This window comes from Lipophrys pholis, assembly GCF_963383615.2.
Source record: "Lipophrys pholis genome assembly, chromosome: 1".
NCBI lineage: Eukaryota > Metazoa > Chordata > Actinopteri > Blenniiformes > Blenniidae > Lipophrys > Lipophrys pholis.
In genome coordinates this window covers 50,024,254-50,041,793 of record NC_137635.1, presented here as the reverse complement: position 1 = coordinate 50,041,793, position 17,540 = coordinate 50,024,254, and the positions used below count along the sequence as shown (strand labels likewise).

General features: G+C 43.0%; 1 protein-coding gene across 3 annotated transcripts in view; it reads left to right on the top strand.

Annotated features, from left to right (window-relative positions):
- Positions 1–17,540, top strand: part of pard3ab (par-3 family cell polarity regulator alpha, b) — a 262,388-nt gene that overhangs the window by 177,786 nt on the left and 67,062 nt on the right. For all 3 annotated transcript variants that reach the window (XM_080487990.1, XM_080487989.1, XM_080487991.1), the window contains 3 exons: positions 4,002–4,232; positions 5,294–5,570; positions 14,941–15,069. In XM_080487990.1, coding sequence (XP_080344116.1) covers positions 4,002–4,232; positions 5,294–5,570; positions 14,941–15,069 — 637 coding nt within the window. The remainder of the gene's footprint in view (positions 1–4,001; positions 4,233–5,293; positions 5,571–14,940; positions 15,070–17,540) is intronic.

Genomic DNA, 17,540 nt, shown 5'->3' with positions numbered 1-17,540 from the left:
GTGATTCCCGAGTCTCCTTTTATTTTGAATGGTCTGTTTTCTAAGTCGGCCTCGCAGTGAGCGAGCTGCTCGGCTAAAATTAAACAGTATCTGTCTGCAGACTTGCTATTTGAGATTATTCTCCGGCTCTGGCAGGTCATTTGAATAAATTTCAATATGTTTCAGTCAAATTGATTTTATGAGCGTTGCGTTTTGTTTGAAGGAAGCCAATGGCATTATGTTCGGAATAATAATTGAAATCACAACATCGCTGAAGTGGGTCTCTGACTCTCCTCAACTCCGATCAATATGCAAATGGGATCACAAATATCCTTTTTTTCCCTGATGTTTTGAAAATAATTTATGGCATTTTCTTTAATAAAACATTTGAGATTGAGAAGGATAGATATGTGATATGTCACAAAAATATCCTGTTATGAACTGCATAAAGAAACTTTCATCATGTTATCATATATCAGCGTTTCAAAATCTGTACTCAAGCACAAATACTGTTACGTTGCTTAAATTGAATATGGTTACATGTTAAAAAGGCAATTAGAAAGTTTTTTTTTTTTTTTTGCAAAAACAACATAAAAGTGTTACTTTATCTACGTAGAATGACTCACTTTTTGTGTTATACTTGGTCATTTTAGAACATCTGAAGATATTATAATTTTTCTTTAGATCATATTTTCTTCTTTTCTTTAGCGATACAGGGCCTCAGTTAAACACGGGGTGCATGCAGGGAATAGAAATAGCTGCAGGTGTTGCTGTTAATAAAAGATGTTCATTTCAAATGGGGTTGTGGGAGGAGCAGGCGGAACCGGAGTCAAGAGAGCAATGAGAGCAGCAGATAGTTAATTCTCTGTTTTCTCTGGGCACTTCACGTTTAGATTAAAACAAAATTTGGTCTGCAAACCGTTTCCATTCACAAACTATTAGAGCCACTATTCTACTTTTATTTTTCTTGAAACATGTCTTTCTCCTTTCCGTCCCGTCTCCTGTTCTCTGCCGCTTCACGTCAGGCCTTGTGTACTCGGCGGGCCGCCTCCCACGCCGCCCCCGGAGTGACACCGCCCAGGAGATTAGTGACTCTTTCATTTACCTCCGTACCTTCTCACCTTATCTTTCTCTCCCCTCCTCCTCCGTTCATTATCCGCCGCGCGCGCTCCGAGCCGGTGAAAGGTGCCATATGGGAGCTGAAATTATGCCCGCACCACTGTACGAATAGTCTTACTTTAATTAAACTGTCATGTTTCTCCAATTTTGCTGATGGTTATTTTCATTGGGAGCCGCAGCTTGTAATGAAATTTGTAGTCAGTCAGGAGGTGTGTGTCACACGCACACGCACGCACACACACACACACACACACACACGCACGCGCGATCGATCCGTTTCCTTTCCCGCTGAAACAAACAGCGTCCAGTTTGATTATAGCGCGTTGTTGTCGGAGCTGATTGCTCCTTTAGCCTCGGGAGGATGAGGAGGATGAACCTATACAGGTGAAACAGGTGCTTCTTCCACAGTTGCTGCAGTGGGATTTTCTACTAAGAGCTTTCTGTTTTGTTGTTGTTGCTTCAACATCAGTTGGTGTCAGCCATCAGTTGGTTGATCATCTTGTGCACATTACATACTGCTTAAAAATATCTGTAAATCTGGGCATATTTAGAATGTTGATGACGTAAAGGTATTGAAAGGCAACTAAGGGGCAGATATAAGAGTGAATTTCTCTTCTGCTCCTTTTCATTTAAAATGTGTTGAATTGGAAGTTTTTTTCATTTTATTTATTTATTTTTTTACTTATGGATGAAATAAAGAATAACAAACCTATGCGACCCGCTCGCGATGAAATTGGACTCTATGGCTGTCGTCCCACCGCAGTATGTGTCCAGAGCGGGGTGGGGCGGGAGGGTATTGCACCCAGGCCCAACTCTGGAGCGCCGACGTTTCAATAAACCGAGTTAACTGAACGACCAGTGAGCGCAAAGCATCGTATGTCAACCACAACGGGAGGGTTTTTGGCCGATGGAATATTTAGATATATTCCTCGGTGTTGCGTACCTTAACGGAGGGGGTGACGGAAAATGTAACCGGTGATAACAGTTTTTTCTGTACCAACTTTGGTCAGTGGGGCCGTCCCGGCACAAACAGCGCAGTGGGATCCCCGCTTATGTGGCCGCTGAACTAAAAGGTGTTTGACACCCCCTGGTTAAGACTCTTTCACTTTTTATCTGCTGATGAAGTCACGTTAGGTATGAAGCAGAAATGGGATTATCCTCCCCCCAAAACCTGATGATAATGTATACTTACTGCGGCGTTATGAAGCAGAAATTCTCAACTCATCATCCCAATTTATTTCTGTCAGTTTTCACAAAGTTGCAGCATCTCTCAACATCTAATTGGACAAACACTTTTCATTTTGTCACTTATTCCCAGTGAACTGAACTGAACCCACTTTGCGGTTGTCGAGCTGAACTCTGGAATTATCTCTCGTGTATCATCCGCCTGTGGATCTGCTTTTCTTTCTGCTTCTATATCGTGCTGTGTGTGTGTGTGTGTGTGTGTGTGTGTGTGTGTGTGTGTGTGTGTGTGTGTGTGTGTGTGTGTGTGTGTGTGTGTGTGTGTGTGTGTGTGTGTGTGTGTGTGTGTGTGTGTGTGTGTGTGTGTGTGTGTGTGTGTGTGTGTGTGTGTGTGTGTGTGTGTGTGTGTGTGTGTGTGTGTGTGTGTGTGTGTGTGTGTGTGTTCACTCTCAAGGTCAGGGTGAGGTTGGCTGGAACAAATCCCAGAAATCCAGAATCCACCCCCCCCCCCCCCCCCAAAAAAAACAAAAGCCCTTAAGTACTGTGCAGTATCGTCCTGTAGCCACATAAAATCAAAGCAGACACAGCAGGAAGTCACTGAGGTCACATTTGGACAGATTTAGTCGTTGCTTATTGGGAACTGACAGGAAGTGACTTGTTGTCAGATAAATGTCACATTGCTGAGTCACTGTTTGGTATAGGACTAAAAAACCCATGTTTCACATCCTCTCAGTCTGCCCTCTAAAATCCTCCTGTAACATCGCTTCATTCACATCTCATCACGTGTTCGGCCATTATTTCTAGCTTTTAAAGAAGCTCCTCTTTATTTAGTTGTTATGAAACGGGACCCATATACATACTGCTTATGTTCACCTACACAAATAGAATTATTGACAAATCTGCGCCTTTGATTGTAAAACCAGAGCATTTTTGTGCATTTCGGATGAAGAAGGTCATTAGAAATTCTAAAGAATAAAGGCAAGCCAGAGTGATATAGATCTTTTAAAGCATTCATGAGAATATGTGAGAAGTTTGAGGGATTTGAGATTCATTTATTATAGATTATATTCTTAATAATGTGTTGCCTAATAAACGGTGGACTTACTGATTGAACACAATCATGATTCCACAGTGACATCTCACACAAAGTTCTGATTAGGTGGCGCATCACAATAGTGTTGTATCTGGAAAACGTGTCAAACTTGTGTTTTCGCTAAAGTAAATTTCACAAAAAGTTCACATACGTTGCTTCATTACTTCCTTTACGTGTCTGCTGACTTGGAATTAGCCGGATCTTACCCTAAATTGCAAATCTGCATAAATAAGAAACACTTTTGTTTGTCCACGTTTTAGATTTTGTCGCTTTTATCTGAGCTTCTTTCTGCTCAAACAAAACAGAATAACCTAAATATAATATGAATCAAGTGCTTAGTTTCATGATTGTATAGTAAATTCAACTCAATCAACCTGCTTGGATTTTTTTAAAAGTTTGAAGTCGATCTTTTGCTCCACTTTAGTAATGAACAGATTCTCCACAAATTGACTTGAACTGCTTCGGGAAAAACTCTATGTACATTCCTTTGCAGTTGTTTGAAGTTAATCAAACTGACTTAATAAAGAGACATAGAGTAGTAAAGACGGCCAATGCAAACGGAGTAGATCGGATCATGTTTTACCCATTTCCCACAATGCATCACCCTGTGTCCGTCCTGCACCCTCAGGTTCCTCCACGAAGGACGTGGGGCCGTCGCTGGGCCTGAAGAAATCCAGCTCTCTGGAGAGCCTGCAGACGGCCGTGGCGGAGGTGACCCTCAACGGGGACCTCCCCTTCCACAGGCCCCGCCCCCGCATCATCCGGGGGCGGGGCTGCAACGAGAGCTTCAGGGCCGCCATCGACAAGTCGTACGACCGGCCCGCCGCCACCGAGGAGGACGACGAGGGCATGGAGACATGTAAGAATAAGCAATCCCGGGGGGGGGGGGGGGGAGTCCTGGCCGGAAACTCGTGGGATTCGCCTGAAATGTGACAATTGTGTTATTTGCACTTGACTCTAACAACTCTGCTGTGGCTTTAAAGCTCATGCATGGCGGTGACTGAATTCTGACCAATGCACTGCGTCCGCCGGCTCATTTAATCTCCGCTTGTGGCGACGGCATATAAAAGACTCAGGCTGTAACCACTGCAGCATTAGATATCGAATGCTTACTGTCAGTAAGTGGCATATTTTTTTGTGGGGGGAGGATGATTGTGCCACCTCACCAGCGTCCCTGCATATCCAGAGCCGCTGTGACCGCCTCAACTACTTCAGCCTCATTTTCAAGAATTACAATTGAAATGAAGCCAAAAGGAGAAGCTTATTAAAATAACCATTTCCACTGATATTACCATACAAAAGGCATATTGTCCAAAAACCGCTCGGTCACCCATGAGTTCTCTCACCAGCAGCGACGGGCAATTATGTAATTATGTGATAAGATGAGCGAAAATCCCCTCGCCACCCTGCCTTATTCCTAATTCTTTCATTTTCCCGTGATTTAAAACATTGTAAGCGCAGATGGGCTTTAAAATTTACCAACCACAGATGCGCACATAAAAATCGGTAAGAATTAGGAGCGAGACGTGGAAATCTTTAATCTGTATTAAGTATTATTTCCCCTCGTGACTCATTAACAACTGTACGACAAAATTTGGAATGTTTTTAAATATGGGGTATTTTAGCCGGGTAACCGGCCATAGCGCTATAAAAATAGTAACTAATTCATTGACGTTCGGCAGCTAATTTTTTCTAATGGCTCCTGTCTCATCACAGAACAGAGCTCTTAAATCACTTGTAATATGGAGTGAAATTGGATTAAGGAGGAGTAATCTCACTTCTCTGAGACGGATGGTCAGGGCTATCGACTAGTATGAACCACTTCTTGAACCATCTGGTGATTAAAAAGCACACAATCTCTTTTCTTTGTCTCCTGGATGTTTTTTTGTTTTTTTCTTCTCCTGTTTATTTAATCTCTAGTGGAGGAGGACACGGAGGAGAGCTCCAGGTCGGGTCGGGACTCGGTGTCCACGGTGGCGGACCAGACGCCGCTGTCCGGCACCGAGAAGCCGCTGGTTAACGGCACCAATCGCACCAAAGAGGAGAAGAAGAAGGACAAAGACAAAGGAGGGAAGGAGAAGAAGAAGCAGGAAGGGGGGAAGGAGAAGGACAAGGACAAAGACAAAGACAAAGAAAAAGACAGAGACAAGGGAAAAGCCAAGAAAGGAATGCTGAAGGGACTCGGAGACATGTTCAGGTAAAGCAACACAACTCTTCAAGGCAGCGTGAGGCGCCGTTTACACGTCGTCTTCAAGTGAAAATGTCTGGCCCTGTACACACGACAACACCTTTTCATGTAACCGCGGGATTTTGGGCCATTTGTCCACACGGCGCGGCATTTTAGGAGCCTGAAATTTTTATTTATTTATTTTTTGTTTGTTGAAAAAAACGGGTTCAAGAGCGGAGAAACTTGAAAACGCAGCTTTCTGTTTTACAGAACAATGAATTCATCGCCTTGTCTTCTTCTCCGTCGTTGGTGTATTCCTATTTAGTGTATTTTGGGTGGGTTACAGCGCCACATACAGGCCTGCCATATGTACGACATCGTTTTGAGTCATTTTCATGGTGACGTGTGGACGGGAAACTTTTTAAGAACCACGGGGGGAAAACGCAACTTTTTTGAAATGCTGCCACCGCGTGTGCTCACCACAATCGTAGTAGATAGTTCTTCTGCACATGGCCCAAGTAGACAATAACAACAATGGCAGCTTCGCTTTCTGAAACGCGAGTTGCACTTTTCCTCATTTCCATGGAGATGGAGCGGGAGCATTTTCAAAAAGTTGTGTTTTCAGTGGCTCCCGTAGTTGAAACAGCTGTGCTCTGTGGCTTGTAGCCTCATGAACACTAGTTGGTACTCGTCGGTAGCCTCCTATTCGTGGCGCTCTCATGGAGTCGGGCTCGGTTGTCATGGTAACGTGATGCTCTGCCAGCGTTGGGACCAAACTAGCGACAATGCATCTTTGTATATTTTGGTCTCCTGGTGTGAAAAACACCCCGAGTTGCTTTTTCAGGGATTTCATGGTGATTTTCGTGGATTGCATTTTTCATCTCAACGTGTTCCTACGCTCGTATCTCACACGTGAGAGATGAGACCGTTCGCTTTAGTCTGAGAACTGGCGTATGAGTGAGACGGTAGGAAAAAGCTTCATGGGAGTGAATACGAGAGGACAAGCTACGGTGCGAAAGAGTGAGCGAGAGGAGAAGAGTGTTGTCTCTCTGTCGGGGGCTGAAATTGAGCTATTTAGCTCTGCGGGCTGGCGGCCAACAGGGCTCTGTGTCAAACAGGTGGGATCACTTCTAATGACACCGGTTTACATTCGGAGAAGCAGAGAGGCTCGTGGAAAAAGGCACTCGTGGTGACAGCTTTGTGAGACCCTCCGAGGCGTTTCCTGGCTTCCACACCTCCATCCAGCTGTAACCTTCACTGTGATACGACATCTATACATGTGAAAACTCGTGGGAGGCTCTACATTTTGGCCCACAAAAGATAGTTGCAGATAGTTATAGTTGTAGAGAAATACAAGACTGTATGATGCGGTTACCGCTGAGACATACAGGACATGGCCTCATGCTGTAAACTGGTGCAAGCGTGTGCGATACACTCGCACGCAGATCGTGTCGTACACTCTGGCATGGAACGGCGTCTGAATTAAAGCTGTCTGACCCTGTTTGATCCGCTCACTGTTTTTACTGGCAGCTCAGAAATGATGTGACTTATAGTCGATCCATCTCTGTGCCAAGTCTGAATCTGGTAATTAATTTAAAGAACAAATCCATCGGTACAAATGCAACAGATCCAAGTTGAGAATCGAACTCCTGCAGTATTTGACATTATGAAGGGTGCACTTTGTCCAATACGTACTGTCCTGCATGTTGCTTCGTCCCATTCAGGGTCACGTGGCGATTAGAGCCGATTCCAGCCATGCAACTATGGATTGGCAGGGTCACCAGTCCACTCCATCACAGACCAGAGTCGAACCCTCAACCTACTTCTTTTTACAACTGTTACAATCCCTCACATTACAAGTCTTCAGTCTGACTGCAATATTTCTCCGCTACGTTTTTGCCTTTCATCACAAAACTTTGGCACAACATTGGAAAAAAAAAACCTACACCATTGCATGACAGAATCTCTGCATGTACATGAGATGCCTTGTTGGTCAGTCGGGTGAACCGTGGACGAGTCACCAAATTAATCTGCTTCAGTGACGGGGAGAGCCGACATCGAAGGGGGCGTTCTCATACTTTCCCAGCTTGCATTGCTTCACGTGCACCGGGGATTTCTTGATCAACATATTTCTTCTGCAGATGATGTTCAGAAATCGTAGTTACACTTTGCTTCCTTATCAGCCTTCACAGATACCTGTGATGCATTTTACATTGAATTCGGGTCTTTCTGAAGGACTTGAAAACACCGAACATCCCTTTGACGTCACCTCGTAAACACTTGTCATAATCCCTCAGAAGATGCTTTACACGATGACTTGTTGCTTCGCGATTTCAAAGATTTCGCACTGCCAGCTAGAGATGACAGTGGATTCATTTGGGTTTTTTTTTTTTCCCTTCCGTTCTAGTCTTTGCTTTATCTTCCTTCTGATCCTGATGAACAGTTGGTTCAGTGGCTCATTCTGGTAAAAACATGCCGCCATCTGAGGGGAAAAAAAACACTCTGCAGGTTCTCGGTTACTATTTCAACCTGCAGTGCTTTTATGACAGATGTGTTTGCTACTTACTGCAGGTGTTCACAAATACACACACACACACACACACACACACACACACACACACACACACACACACACACACACACACACACACACACACCCAGCTGCTGCTTAGTCATTTATAACCATTCAAAATGCGCATTACAGCCAGACTCAAAGCACACCAGCTGTTCATACGGATGAGAAGAAGCATGTGGCATTCTGCTCGATACAGCAGAACTTATTGCAAGTTTTTTTTTTTTTTTGTTTGTTTTTTCTTAGATAATTTGTGTGTGGTCAAAGTTTGTGCCACAGAACCAAAGGAACTTCATGATTTCCATCAATTTCTACAGTTAATTATTAAAAAAAAATTTAAAATCACAACGTCATGATAAATTGTGCCTAATTTCAAGACATTTTAGCTTTAATCTTGTTTCCCGTTGTGTTAAATTGCATCAACTTTGTATATTCAGATACTCCAAACAGAAAATTCCCTCCCACACCTCCATGAAGTGGTTGACAGGTGTTATGTACAGTTTATCAAACACCACAGTCGTGAGCACTTAGCAACAAATATGTTGCTGAAGAGATTAAAATAAAAAAGAAGTGGTAGTAGGTATTTGCATGTTTTACTGGTGGCAGTGTCAACATGTCAGGACGAACCCGCAGGCGAGTGTGTGCGCGTGTCTGGCAGCAAACCGCTGGAGTGCGTCGTGGCTTTTCAAAAGTGCATGAAAGTGCGAAGCTGTCACGCGACCAACTGTGATGTGAGCAAGCTCCGTCCCCCGAGTGGCTCTACGGCGCGTGGAGAGCGGTGAGGGGGTGTCGCGTGAGTGAGCGAAGGTTCCCGGTTACGGGAGTTTCGGGGACGAGGTGGTGGGTGGGGTGGGGGTGGGGGTGGTGGGTGGGGTGGGGTGGTGGGGGTCTCTGATGTGTGTTCGTCGTGTGTGTGTGTGTGTGTGTGTGTGTGTGTGTGTGTGTGTGTGTGTGTGTGTGTGTGTGTGTGTGTGTGTGTGTGTGTGTGTGTGTGTGTGTGTGTGTGTGTGTGTGTGTGTGTGTGTGTGTGTGTGTGTGTGTGTGTGTGTGTGTGTGTGTGTGTGTGTGTGATCAACAGAGTTGCCACCGCCTGACCCTCTCATGTCTCGAAGGCCTCACACTCAGTCCCAATCAAAGCATCATTACCATCAACTCCTGCCAACAGCTCAGCCTGCCAGCTCCACAGCCCCCCCCCCCCCCCCCCCCCCCCCCCCCCCCCCCCATCTCTCTCTCTCTCTCTCTCTTTCTCTCCCTCTCGCTCTCTCTCTCTGATCATCGCTTGGACTCCCAAGCAGCGCCCGGTCTGTTAGCTTGGCATGTGTGACGGTGGTCGATGCCCAGAAATTTGAGGGCTGCACTAATTTTGCATTTGCTCTGCCGTGTGTTTCTGTGTGTGTTCCTGTCAGGGATGAAGTGAACAAGCCTGAACCCCCCCCCCCCCCCCCAAAAAAGAAAAGAAAATTACAGACCTATATGTAAACTTCCCAATATGGCGCAGAAATAGAACCTGTGAGCCTGTATGCTGATGTGTTTTGGACAAAATTATTGTCGTAAGAATATATTTGGTGTTTATCCAGAATCGTTTAAATCACTTTTCTGTTGATTATTGTGGGGGATTTTTCTTTTTTCTAAATCCTTTGCAGAAAATTATGACAACTGGACTTCTGTGACCACTCGTTATAATGGTGAGCATGTTGAATATTACAAAAAATGGCTGCAAATGTGAGCGTTGACGCTCTCAAATCAACTGTTTCACTGCAACAGATCATATAAGCTACGGTTTCTGTAAACAAGACACAGAAGAGCTTTTGAAATGTTCTTTGTTTAAGGCAATGGGAGCATTTCGTGGCGTAAAAGTGGCTGAACCACAGCTTGATTGTCAATAATGTGGCGCATGTTGGAGCAAATTGTTAATCAAGGCTTAATAGACTTCCATCAACTGTTTTTCATGGCGGATGTGTTTTACCATTTTGTGCCATGAGGTGACGTTTGAAACTGGGAATTGTATCGGTATGCGAGCCTGTTGGATAAAAAATTATTATCTGGCCATGCACTTCATCCTGTACATCAGGGGTCTTCATACGTAAGATTAGATTCTCACATTTCATCCTCTATACGTTCCAACTCTCACACCGCTCATGCTTCGTCTCACTCCAAGTGCTCCTTTTTGATGGAAGGCCAACTCGTGTTATCCGCACCAGCTGTTGCACGGGCAATAAAATAGCATAACACACTCAAATATGTGGTGAGTCTCTATTTATAATCTGCAACTGTCATCACTGTTCGCAGTAAAGCTTATTTCCCATTGACAATCACCTGCATCACCCAAACATGAAATTATCTTCTGAAAATCTGCTTTATTGAGATATATAGCAGTTTTGACTCAGTTTATTATTTTCTTGCCGTACCCTCCCTGGGGAGCACAAATTGTTTGAATGACGATGATTTTCACCTCATAACGTAATATCATTAAAATCTGTTGAGATGTATTGACAATAAAATATATATTTCACATTTTTAAAATGCCACTATTGCTCAAATTTTACTTTCATTTTGAAGATGTGCCTTTCATTGAGGTAATTAATTGTATTCCTCTAAAATATTTGACCAGGTAATCTCCCTGTACCTGTACAAGTTACAATAAAAGGCATTCTTCTTCTTCTTCTTCTTCTTCTTCTTCACTAATTCGGAGCAGAGTTGGCCTACATGTTAGAAAAGAGGATTTGCGATCGGAAGTTCGCAGGTTCAAGTAATCCCACAACAGGCAGGTCACCACTGTGGGTCCCCCGAGCATGACCTTTGACCCCAGCTGCTCCCCGGGCTGAGGTGAACTGTGGATAGGTTAAACGCAGAGAAGGAATTTCCCCAAAGGGGAATAACAAAGTTTGCCGTCTCCTTGATGACGATGAATTGTTCGTGTCTTTGTCAAGAATTAAAGGGAAAAGCAAAGTAAACGAAAGTTTTCTCTCCTCTTTTGAAAAGTCATCCGCATTAGCTGGAGTGAAATTCTTTTCATATCTTTGACTGTTCTGAATTGAAATATTGGCGAGCTTGTCGTCCCCTCGCTTGATTTTTTCTCCTTTTCTCGCTTCAGTGCGTCGCACGCCGTTGTTGCTTCCTGTTAATGGAGTTGTCATGCAAATCTCGGCGCGCGATCAAAAAGGGCCCACAGCTCCGTCGCATACCTGCGCTTTTAGAATGGATTAGCGGTGACACAGAGGTGGCCCCCTGAATTGAATCAGCCGAATCCCCGACGCTTTCTTTCAGTGATCTCTTCAGCAGCCCGTCACAGCCTCTTTATCGATGGCGTTGAGGCTAACTGTGCCTGGAATATAAGATTATTAAATGCCCTGGTGTCACGGTTAATACTCTGTCTCCTCTTCAAAGTTTTCCCGATTCGGTCATAAATCATGACGCATGTGTGTCTGAGACACGGGTGGTTTTTTTTTTTAAGGGCTGTTAATGAAAGTTAGCGGCGTGGAGAAGGAGAAGCGTCAACCGTCTCTCGTCATGATAGATCACTCCTGCTCTCAGCATTAACGGCGAGCTGTCACTCTGAGCATTTCAGACGGGCCGCAGTTTAGATTAATCAGGTAATGGACCTCAGTCCCCGCCTGCCTGTTCCAACCCCCCACCCCTTATCATTTCAAGCTGGATCTTATCTCCAGCTTTTTCCTGTTTATCTTTCACACTCTGTGGAATTAGCATGTGTTGTCAGTGGATTTCTCCCCGCCGTGACATTCAAGCACTAATTTAAAAGGATGACTTGGGAGAACGCTGGCGGCCGTCACGAGTCATTTACACGTGGCGGTTGTGCGCGAAGCTGCCCGTTACGTTCCAGTCGAGTAAGGTCCCATGAACACAACGTTTTCAAATGCAATCGAAAATCTTTCGTAGCGTTTCGGAGTCTGTTGACACGACAGCGATGCTCAGAGCCACTGAAAACACAACTTCTTGAAACACGCTTTGACTCTGATCTCCGAGGAAAATACAACTTTTTGAAAATGTTCCCAACTCTGTCTCCATAGAAACGGTGGGGAAACGCAAATATTCTGAGCCACTGCTACTGCGCATGCGCACCACAGCCATGGTGAATAGTTCTTTGGCACATATGCATGTAGATGGCCTAGAATGTCCTAACATTTGAAGTTTTATTGTTGAGAGTCAAAAACAGCAGCGCCATCTCGTGGCCTGGCATGCTTACTGCATCGGTTTCCGCTATATCCGTGTAAAAATGTACATCGTTTTCAAAACGTTGCCGTGTAAACATGAAACTTTTCTGAAACAAAAACGCAAAAACAATGTTTTCACTTGTTGAAACACACAATGTTGATGTAAATGGGGCCTAGTTTCTCTGTTGACTCAATTGAAATTTTACTTTTGACTTTTCATTTTAGGGAGGGGAAAAAAAACCTCTGAAAACCATCAAACAGCTTGTATTCACGTTCGATGTGTTCCTCCCTTCAGCCTTTACTTCCAACAAAGTTATGTACAAGCAGAACTTGGAAGTTTTGAGACCTTACCTTCTCAGATCAGGGGGAATTACAGCGTCTCTGGATAAATGACGTCAAACTGGCCTATCTATTTCTATTCCACGATGGTAATTAATCATATTTTTAATTGAATGTGGTTGTACATACCTGCACTGAAAGGAATACTAAAAGATTTCTTTCTGTTTCGTGCTACAATTTTTTTTCCTGAAAACAACACTGGTTTTGCACGAGGACTTCTCATATCTTCCTCGTATCAAATCAGAAGTTGACTTCCCTTTTATACTTTTCTCATACTTTGAAGAAATTACGATTCATTGACATTTTCTTTGTTTGCCTCGGGATTAAACAAAAGGAATAAATTACTTCTGATGACTGGAAGTCACATTCCACAGTAGCCGTGTTTCGTCTCCCTTGCTTCTGTTGCTCAGATCCACACACGCCAATGCAAACAAAAAGACCAGATGCTAAACATCTCGGTTGCCACATGTGCTCTCCGTGCACGTTTCTTTTGGTTGGTGTCGACCCCGAGGCCGAGCAGGATGCGTCTGTTTTGCTACTTTGGACCTTTACTCCACGATTTCATCATTAATTGATCCATTCCCCAATAAAATACCAGATTCATGAGAAAATCTAAATTCACTTGAAACTGTGTGACTTAAATGAAGTGACTTATTATTTATTAAATTTTTTTTTACATTAAACAACCCCCCAAAAGAAACAGGCGAGTGTTTTCTGTCCAGTGCCATGAAGGATCATTGTGGGGAAACTCAGTATTTATTTTGAAGTGAAGTGAGATTTTTGATTATCATCACAGATTATTTTATGGAGGCTAATGAAAGTCAGTTGGTGTTTGTATTTATGTTTTGGCTTTTCTATCTATGTTCTATAAAGCATTTGGGTCATTGAATTAATGCCATTATGAATTTTCCGTATATTTTCACACAATTCCTTTGAAGGTTTTTTTTTTATTGATTTGGTTTTTTTTTGTTGTTTTTCATTTATTTTCTCTCGTTTACCTTTTATCTCTCACACGCACACAGTCGAGATCAGATCGTAATTTGCTTGCGTCGTCTGTTCCTCCAATGCCTCATCGATTTACTCTGTTGTTTTCACTTCTCTTTTGTCTTCATTGATTTCCATGTAACCACATTCACCTGCCTCACACCTGCTTTCTTCTCTTTTCATTTTTTATTTATTTTTTTCCCCCTCCAAATCTTATTCTGGGTAATTCACGCAATTTTCTCTGTAATCCTTTAAAAACACTTCACTTTTGTGCCTTTTGACATCTTTCGATTCCAGTTCCTCCCGACGCCCGTCTCTGTGGTTTAGTTTTCGCTCAGAATGTTTCATTCGCCGAGTTTCTCCCCGTTCATTTTTCCCTCTCTTGTTCGCCGTCTTCTGCCTCGTTCATTAGCGAGCGCACACCTCTTTCGTTTCTCTCTGCGTTTGTCTCTTTCGAAGTCGTAAGATGCTCTCCGCGGACCAATTTCCCCGTGAATAATCACAGCGGTTCATTGTGGAAGCGAGCGTCGTGCCAAAGTCATTTCTTCAACAGGCTGCAGCTTTATACTGAGTCAATCAAGCTGAAATATCTCTGCAATGGCTCCTATTTCGTGAAGCGTCACTCCCTCCCTATGAATATAATTATCGTGATGGGCTGCGTCGACACCACACGCACACACGCACACACACACACACACACACACACACACACACACATCTTTAAACGCACCGATTTGGGTTTGAAGTTATGAGAAGTACTTTTTGAATGCCTCATCCATGGGGTTTGATCAGCTGTTAAGTCCTTGTCATCCTGACGTTTTTTTTTTTTTTTTTTTTTTTTTTTTGTCACATTTTAAGCCAGAAAAGAAAAGTCAGGGCCTTCATTTGAGAATCTGTGAGACGCCGAACAAAAGCAAAAAAAGTAGAAGAAAAATAAAGAAAAACGACATTGAATCTAATCTTTTAATATTAAAGTCACTATTGGTGATAATTTAACTACTGGGAGGGGGGGGGGGTCATGTTGGAAATGTAAACGTTATAATACAACACTCCCGGCACAACATTAGCATTAAATATGAAGGCTGGAAGACTCTCACATTTGCTTTTTTTAAAAATTATTATTAATATTGTTATTATTATAAAAAATATTCAGCTTGTTTGTCGTTGAATTTGAAAATTGTTCATTAACATTGGACATTTTTAGGATCAACTTTCGCATTTTTGCAGATGTTATCATGTCATTTTTAATTTGGCCGATGAGGCTCCTGACTTCAAAAAAATAAATAAATGGCGTTGACGTCACAACCTACTTTTGTTTCTTTTTGCGCTCCAGGTTTGGGAAGCACCGCAAGGACGAGCGCCCCGGAGAGAAGATGGATCGCAAAGGCTCCAGCAAGTGGAGGCCCGAGGAGACGCAGGCGTCTGATGAGGAGACGATGAAGATGAGGATGGAGCAGGAGAGGTGAGGCGGCTGTTAACCCCGTGATGACTGGAACCACATGCAGGCCGCCTGGATTTGTTTTTGACCTTACGGCAGTGAAGTTGTTGAAAAGGAAAACGAACCAGAGGGTTTTAAATCAGCGGCGTGCTGGTGAGTCTTGTTTCATTGGGCAGTCGTGGTGAGGAAGGTGCGTGTGCCTCTATAACGGATGTTTCGACATCACAAATGGTCTTGAGGAGGAATGGTCATCTCTGTTCATTGTGAGGCTGTATGCATTATGTGGCGACCAAGTTAATGAAAGGGACAAACTACACGACAACATTTCAAGTGAAAATGCATGGAAGCGTTTCGAAAACTATGTCCGTTTACTGGGATACCACAGAAAACAATGAAGTTTTCATGTCTGACCACTAGTGGGTGCTGTTGGTGGTTTTCTGTAATGAAACCACAGACACGAAGTTGGATTTCTATTTACCGCGGGCGTGTTGCGCAATAACGGCATATTAGAAAGATTTTCAAGCAGTTCCACTTTGGAAGACATTTTCAAAAAGTTGCGTTTTCAGTGGCTCCGAGCACCGTTGCCATGGAAACGGACCCCCAACGCAACAAGAGTTTTCCGTTATCGCTTGTAAATGATGAGGTTTTCTACATTATCGTGTATTTCATATTCTTCACATTGCACATGTGTTGATTTTATAATAATTTCATTATCGGGCTAAAATGGCCTTACTTAAAGTGGGAATTGTCTCTTGGGCCAGAAATGATAATTAAAAACCCTTACAAATGTATTTTTAAATCCCATTTGGTATTTTTTCATTCATTTTTTTAATAGAAACATTGGAACAGGAAAGGATGGTTGATCAAGTAGAGAGAAAACATGCCGACTCTGGCATCTGTTCTCACCTGAGTCGTTGTTTGATGGTGGGATTTACTCCTCCTGCTTACCTCATCACAGTTCGTGTTTTTGATCGTGTTTCTGATAATTCAAAGGAAGGCTTCCTTTCCTAGAGCCAATAAACTGCATATTTGAAGCTTTGTAAATAAACTCTTTCATGCAATATCACTGTTATTGGATGAGAGGCCAGAACCAAACAGCTCCAAGATGGCAGGTCTCTTTCTCGCTGCACTCTTTCCCTCTGTTCACCAAAGTAAATGTCATATGGGCACCGTGCCAGGTTTTATTTCTTTCTTTCTTTTTTTTTAGTTTATAAATGCCAAGGCCATTACAGCCTCTGCCAGCTAATTAATTCCCATGCTCTCGGTGTAGGGCAGGAGTCATTACTCCCCACGGCCGCTCGTTATGAAAACTCAGTTTGTATTCTTTCTTCACGCCCGCGGAGCAGATAGTCCAATAATACGATAATGGCAGAGCCTTTATTTTTAATTGGCGTAAGGTTAACGCAAATGCCACGTCAGACGACTGGGTTTGTTGGCGCCAGATATGGTTAAAGGTTCACGCCGGTCCCTTTGTATGTTAATCCAACGACGTTACTTCTTGTTCTCAAATGTCATCCTGACGAGCGTTTATTAGGTCTGAGTTTCACACAGTTAAGAGCGTCGCTCCCAGGATTACTTCGGGTTATTGGAGTACGCGCACGCGCACGAGTCGACTTAATGTCAACTCATGTTACAGGTTGGATAGTTTGAGGTGTGAATTCTCAGTCTGTTGAATGTGTTTTCTACCTTGATTTTTTTATTTTGAACCATTTGCTATTGAATTAAAAAAAAAACATTATTTACCCCAGAAATATCATAATCTTTTTTTTCCATCTTCAGCATCACAGAATTGTATTAAAAGATTTTTACAAAGCCACTAACTAATGTAAAATACAGTGTTTGTCCCATTGTTTTTGAGTTCTCCTCTTTTAACAGCCAGGAAGTTGAGATGACACAGCGATTGGGGGTGAACTTTTACGGAAACAAATAAATAGAAAAACTGTCAAAACTGCAGATAAAAATCAATTCGACATCAGCTATTCAAAACATTTCAAACTTGATTTCTGAGAGATCGACACGAAGGAAAACACTGCATTCACCAAAATAAGTCGGTAAAGAAACGAGCTATTAGTGCGTGAAATGTCCTTATAGCGAAGCTAAATGATGAGACGAAGCAAAGACGCTTATGATCTGGGAATAGTTTTTTTAAGCGACACAAATAGGAATGGGAACTGATAACTTTTTTTTTCAATTCTGCTTTGTAATTCGGTTCTGTCGGTTTTGTCGATTCTCGTTTTGAAAAAATTGAGAACGAACCGGTCGATGAGCATCACCTTTGTTTAGTTAGTTAGTTACCTGCCATATTGACAGCAGAGGACATGCGTTGTCGCTCAAACTGCTGCAGAAGTTCATGCTGGTTTGTGAGAGAAATGAGTGAGAAATCCCATTTTGTTTTCACGTATGGTCATAATGTTGTGGCTAATCGGTGGCTGTGGAAGCGTGTTGAATTACAAGTTGCTCTGCTCTGTTTCTTAAGATTTGCTATGAAATCCAAG